At 52.1% G+C, this 7,127-nt stretch overlaps 1 protein-coding gene across 1 annotated transcript; it reads right to left on the bottom strand.

The window, feature by feature from the left end:
* Window positions 1–541: 541 nt before the first annotated feature.
* LOC137829206 (uncharacterized) lies at window positions 542–1,597 on the bottom strand. Its single transcript, XM_068636002.1, has one exon. It carries the CDS (start codon window positions 1,595–1,597, stop codon window positions 542–544), a length of 1,056 nt encoding a protein of 351 aa, XP_068492103.1.
* Between the last annotated feature and the right edge of the window lie 5,530 nt (window positions 1,598–7,127).

Raw genomic sequence — 7,127 nt, 5'->3', positions numbered from 1 at the left:
GGGGCGTTGCCCGGTAGTGGTCTCCCGGCGTCGCCTCTTCTATAGGCGAAGCGTCGTCATGCCTCTCCTCTGTGCGCGCGTCTGCTTTAGGCGTCGCCTCGTTCAAGGGTTCTACCTCCATCGCTGTGTCTAAACTCGGCGGACGCTCGAACACCATGAACACGCCCCTCTTTGTTTTCAAACTATTTTCATAACATTTTCACGCTTCTTCTTGATCTTATTTGATGACGATCACCTTGCCAGTGAGGTCTGGCAGCTTCATCTTCATGTGGCGCGTGGAGGCCACTGCTCTTAGCCTGTTCAACGCCGGTCTGCCCAATAGGATGTTGTAGGCTGAATTGGCGTTTACAACCAAGTACCGGATGCTTTCAGTACGTGAGGACGCTCCATCTGTGAATGTCGTCCTTAACTCCAAGTAGCCACGTACTTCCACCTGGTTGTCTGCAAACCCGTACAAGCAACTGGTGTAGGGCCTCAAAAGGTCGGGAGACAATCGAAGCTTGTTGAATGTCGACCAGAACATAACATCTGCGGAACTCCCCTAGTCGACTAGGACCCTGTGCACCTTTCTTCCAACCGTGACAACCGAAATGACCACGGGGTCATTGTCGTGGGGGACGACGTCTCGTAGGTCTGCCCTCGTGAACACGAGGTCTGACTCCCACGGGTCACCTGAGATTCTTTCATCAATCGAATTTACTCCCCTCGCATATTTCCTGCGTTGAGATGGTGTGGGTCCCCCTCCCGAAAAACCACCAGAAATGGTGTGGACTTCGCCATGGACCGGCATCTCATGCACTTGCTCCTCCGCTGGTTCTGGCAGGGTCACAATCGTGGTGGGTTCAGCGAGATAATCCTTTAAGAACCCGCTTTTTACTAACTCGTCCAACTGGTACCCCAACAGGCAGTTGTTGATGTGATGACCGAAAGCTTTGTGGAACTCACACCAAGAGTCCTTGCGAGGCCCTAGCACCTTGTCAGTCCTCGTCGGCCGCCTCAACCTCTCAGCTATATTAGGCACGGCGATTAGGTCCTTCAACTCCACCACAAAGTCGTACCTCGCCGGTCTGGCCCTTTCCCTGGCCGGACGATTTCCTCCCGCTTGACCCCTGGGTTGGGGTTTTCTTGCCTCATAGGGGCGCCTCCCCTCTTGCTTCTTCCTTCCCGTCGTGGTCTCGTTGACCCTGACGGGTTGAGCCCGCGTCTGTGCTCTCGGGCGTGAGGGTGCGACGCTCGTGCGCTTCTCACACACCTCTCCCTCAGAGGCAATATGCTCCACCGCGCGATGCCTTATTTCAGCGAAGGACCTGGGGCGGTTGCGAATGATGGATTCGCAAAAGGGGCAAGGACACACGCCTTTTCTGAACGCGTACACGATCATGGGCTCTTCCGTAGTACCAACCTTTACTACTTGGGCCCCGAAACGGTTGATGTACTCCTTCAGAGTCTCACCCTGGTACTGCTTTACGTCGAACAGATCATACGAAACGGGCGGTGGGGCCCTGTTCGCTAGGTATTGCTCCCTAAATAACCGCGAAAGCTGTGGGAAGGAGGTGATATGGCGGTCTGGAAGGCTGATGAACCAATCCATAGCCATTCCCGTCAAGGTGCTCATAAAAAGCTTGCACCTCACGGCATCAGAGCCGCCTACTAGCACCATCTGCGTGTGGAATGCAGTGAGATGTGCTTCAGGATCCTCCATCCCGGTGAAGATCACCTTAGGCTCTACGAACGTGTTGGGGATCACTGCTTCCAGAATCTCCTGTGAGAATGGTGTGGAAAACTCCCTTGGTGGGGTGAGACGTTCAGTCTCATCTAGGTGACGTTGCCCTTGGTTATTGCCCAAACCACGGCGCAACTCCTCATTCATACGATGAAGCTCTTCGTTTCTCACATGGGAGGCCGCGAGATCTGCCTACATACGTTCTTGCTCCGCCCTTGATTCCGCCATTTCCTCCTGCAGCCCTTGCATCATGTCCATGACCTATTGCATGGTCATTTCCTCACTCGTAGTGCGTGCAGAACCTTGTCTCGTGGCCCTCATTCTTCAACGTTTTCTTTTGAATTTCTCCTGTTGTTATGGTAGGTCTGATAAACTCTCTGGAACCATCGAACTGAAACTTATGATGGGACTGATGTTTTAAATCGGCCCCACGGTGGGGGCCAAATGTTCCTGCCGGTTAACCCGGGTACGTCTTTCTATGCGACCTTGCCCGTCTGCTATGGACACCCTTTCCGGTAATCTGCGAGAACCTGCAAAGAAGTGAGCAAATGGGCGCCCTAGCGGCCGTTTGCACTCCGACCCTCAAGTCAGCCAACGAGAAACACCAAAACTCTACACCTTCGTATCGAAGCACCGTGAAAGGCACTCTGAAGGTGGAAATGAACTGTATTTTGTGTACTGTTTCTGGTTCTGGCAAATAATCCTTCCCTAGTCCCTTGTGCGTAGCCTCCGGGCTCGAGCAAACAACTAGCGTATGTTCTGGGGAAAATTTTCCAAAATGTCCGATCCCCGCTTCGAACGTTCGAAAACCCTTTCAATGCCACCCTGCATTAAACACGTCTTAAAGTGCATTTAAGGCGCTTTAAGGCGTATTTAACACGTTTCCTTAAAACCTTTAATGGAGGCATTTAAAGTGTTTCTAAAGCGTTAACTGAAATAAAACATACCTGATGAGGAAACACTCATTTACTACATCTGACTCATGATCTTTTCTCTGACTTGATTACTGTCACACGTGGAGGGACCTCGTGGCGCTGTATCCCAATCTTAGGAACATTCTGTCGCGTGAGTTCCCTCCTTCTCGAAGTGCCGCTGGCGCAGGGGGTGACATTCTGGGTGCCAACTCATGCTCCCCAGGTTTCAGTCACTTACCCTGGGAGTGTATCTACCTTCCTCTCGTACCACGCCCCTGGTTCGTCCCTGGGCATGACCCTCTCTTGGGTCGTATCTATCCCAGGGAGCACCCTGAGGTGGCGTGGGCTTCACGAGTTGGTGTACTCCCCACTGGTATTGGAACTATGGCCTTGAAGCCATCTTTCTCTCCCCTCTAACTTGACTTCTGGCGATTTCGCCCCCTCCACAGTCTTCTCTACCCGTGGGTATCGAGGGGCGATGCCATTAGCGTCTTATACTGGCGACGCCATCAACGTCTTGTACTGGCGACGCCTCGTTCTGGCGACGCCTCTTCTTCTTGGCGACGCCTCTTCCTCTTGGCGACGCCTCATCCTCCTTCCTTGGGCCCCTCAATGGGTCCCACCGTATCTTTGACTTTGACTTTAGTCAACGCCCGGGGACGGGACGGTACATAAACCATGAAGATGTAGCACTTCTCTAGAGAAGAGTTTATCCATGAAAATCGAATCAAAACCTTTTGTTGTCCTAGGAAGCTCTAATATGAAGTTTGTGTCTTCCCAAGGATCATTTACAAAAGGTGAAGGAGTATAGAGTTCTTGAGACATTGCCTTAGGTGTAGTTTGAAAACAAGAATTGTACCCAAGGTAATGTCTTTGAACCTCTTCTCTCATAGGTGACAAAAGTTTTCCTTTTAAAAGCGCTAAAGTTTTATCAACTCTAATTTGGCCCATGAGTTCTCCTTCATGAAGACTTTCTCTCTCATGTGTAAAGATAGTTTCGTTGTTACAACCATTGTTTATGAGAATTTGTACACTTGGCAATGGTTGTCTCAATAAGACATGACAAGTTTCTTTAGGCACTACCTCACATAAAAAATTGGTTTGGTAGTTACCTATAGATAACTTGACCTTCACTTGGGGATATCTCGGTATATATGTGATCCTGCCTGTTGACCGGAGCGCGGGAGAATGCCTCGTCAAAGGATCGACGTGCGCGTCGTTTCTCACTTCCGTTCCTCCTCTGGATCTATCTCAAGAACCTGCAAAGAAACGACACGGCGCCGCTGCGGCCGATCGCACTCCGACGCTCAAGTCAGTGACGGTATCACCAAATACTAAGAACTGGAACCGTGCAAACTCTCTCTCACAAACAGCTCTGTCACTCGCAAGCGTAAAGTGTATGAACTGAACGCGCGTACCTTAGGAAATCTGTTAAGAACTCTTATATACCTGGTGATTTTCTCTCTCCTGGCAGTTACAGACTTGAACACGTGGCTCGTATCCAACCGTACACGTGCCATCATCTGGAGGCTCCCTGACTTGGCGCTGCTTCTACTCTCATTTTGGCTAAGTTACCTATGCATGGTACTGCCCAGTGCATAGCTAACCTAGGAGTGCGATCTCTACTGAAACTGGCGAGTTAGGGCCTTCATACACCTTCCCTGTGGTCTCGCCGGCCGCCTTCATAATCTGCTTCTCCTTCGTCTTTCGGCGATGTGCTTATTCTGGCGATCTCCGATTGCCTGGTCGCCTGAGTCTACATCTGGCGACTTCATCTTCAACCTGGCGATCGCCTATTCTGGTAAGCTGGAAATCGGAACACGCCAACTTAACAATCGGCGACCACACGCGCTTCCCGACTTCCTTCCCATCTGCCAACCTGGCGCCTTGTCAACACGCCTACACTGTAGCAGGGTGCCACGTCATCGCACCCGACCACCAGGGCGGTACACAAGCCCCCCAGTCTTAAGCGAAGACTTGTCTGGCGAAAAGACTGAAAGAGCCTTCGTTAACACCGGTCTGCGTGGCATGGACGCGGAATTCCAAGCGATAGTACTTTCTGCTGCTCTGGCGCTCCACCAAACCCTTCGCGCATCGTTCGACACGTGGCTTCATCAACGGCTCTCTTCATCTGCCGTTAGCGCTTCCAAACTTATTTCGAAAACCCTTAAACCCCTTACGCTCCTACTGTTCCATCACTTTCTTCACACTTGCATACGCTCTTATTTCCTTCTGCGAAAACTCTCGACGTTCCTCGACGCTCCAGATCACCACCTCCCTTCAACGCTCTCCTGATCATCGAAAGGTAGCTACTTTCCTTCATCTGGTGGGTTTCCTTGCATTTTCACCGATTTGCATCATCCTGTAACTGTCTGGTGCATACGCTGTGGGCTGTTTTTCCATTTCTCCTTCTGCGTAACTTAGGGCTTTGTCGATCGTCGCAACGAACTCACATTCGTTCGTCTTTCACTTTCCTTCTATGATCGAGTCAGCCTTTGTAACCCTCCTGATTGTTCTTCCTTTCTTCTTCCTTTGCAGTTGCCATCATGACTCGCACCAAGATCACCCCGAACCCCCCTCCATCAGCGCGAAACCCTCCTTCACAAGCACACGACTCAGTGCAAGTTCGTGGTGCTCCCTCTTCGCAGGCTGTGAGGCTTGCGTCTTCCCAAACCGCTCTGGCCCAGGCGACTCCACCAAACGCTGGAGGAGCCCCCATCCCTCTGCCAGACTTCAAGGCTTTATACCCATGGGCTAACCCAACCCTCTTAAAGGAGACCTCGTCGGTGAACACCGCGGGAGCGATTCTGCGACTGACCAATGGGGACGAGGTCCACCAATCGTTTCACAAGGAGCACGATGAGAGAATGATGGTGCTGCCTTGCCCCGCCGCTCTGCCAGTGTGCGCCGATGATAAAGTGAGTGCCGATGGGCCCTTCTGCTTCGTCTACACCACCTTCTTCAAGAAGGTTAAACTCAGGTTCCCTCTTACCCGATTTGAGAGGGAGCTCTTAACCGAGCTCAACATCGCTGCCGCCCAGCTTCACCCCAACAGCTGGGCGTTTGTTCGAGCCTTCGAGATAACATGCGCCCACCTGGGGTTGCCCGCGTCAGTGGACGTGTTTTTATTCTTGTTCGAGGCCAAGCACCCAGGAGATCGCCTGTGGGTCAGCCTGAATGCCATTGCTGGGAGATCCATTTTCACCATCTTCCAGCAGTCGTACAAGGATTGGAAGGGGAAGTTCATCCAGGTTCGCGCAAATGACAAAGACACTTCCCTTCTCGACGGTTTCCCCTTGTACTGGGTGGACAAGGGGAAAAAAGAGTCCAAGAGCTGCTTCAGGAGGCCTAGAAGTCCTGATAGCATGGGAGCTTTGGATCGAGACCTCTGCCTATTCTGGAAGAGGGTGGCAGATGCCCACATAACATTCTTGACCCCCACCCTGATTTCCTTCGAGTTCTTTGAGGACCAGTTGGAATTCCAAATAGGTTAGGACGCTACACTCTTGTCTTGACACTGCTTCTGATATTGTTTCTGGGCGTCTTGTGCGACACACACAAGACTTTGGTTTTATCTTTTCTGCATATGCCTGTTTTTGCTGTTTCATTGCCTTCTACGCTAATCTTTTTCCCCTTTGAGCTAACTCATGCATTTTCGTTTCATGCAGATACCATGTTGGGTAAGAACATGCTCGCTGACTTGAAGGCGCTCGCCCGCAACCACGGGTTGGCGACCGGTTCCCAGACGGTGCCCAACTCGGCGGTCGAGAAGGCCATCATTCATGGGCGATCACCGCCGAAGGAGCCTACCCAACGAAAGAAACTGGTCCTTAAGAGGCCAAAACGAAAAGCCCCCCAAGTTGTCCAAGAGGATGAGGAAGAGGACGACGAGGTCACTGAGGATGGCCTCGTTACAAAGAGGAAAAGGGTGGCACCACCTTCCCCACCTGCCCCACCCCCTCTTCCAGCTTCAACACCACCATCAACACCTGCCCCTCCTCCCTCATCGCCACCACCACGAGTCCCTTCACCACCAGTCCAAGCAGTTCCATTGGCCACTGCGCCACCTGCAACCGAGGCCCCAGAGCCAAACTTCTTGGAGGACCCTCCGAGCGCCTCTACACCACACATATCAGCAGGAGGGGGCCCTCCTTCCAACACTTCAGCTGCAGGAATCGTTCCAATCGGGGATGAGGTCGCTCATACCTCTCCAATCCTAATCACCGAGTCCCCGATTGCGTCGCCACGCCAAGAAGCAACCACCGAAAATATCGCTAAGGAAGGTGGCGACGAGAACCCTCAACAAGCCCCCCTGGCGCCTCTCCAAGCCGCAAACCTTTCCCTCGAGGTCACGAGGATGTGGGAACCCCTGACTGCTAAACTCAAAACCATTGCAGAGGATATCCCATCGATCATAACGAGAGCTGTGGAGAGCTCCACCAGGCGGCTACAGGATGATATCTACAACCTCAAGACCGAGAACAGCACAA

This window comes from Phaseolus vulgaris, chromosome 7, assembly GCF_000499845.2.
Source record: "Phaseolus vulgaris cultivar G19833 chromosome 7, P. vulgaris v2.0, whole genome shotgun sequence".
Lineage (NCBI taxonomy): Eukaryota > Viridiplantae > Streptophyta > Magnoliopsida > Fabales > Fabaceae > Phaseolus > Phaseolus vulgaris.
This window is presented reverse-complemented; position numbering and strand designations above follow the sequence as displayed.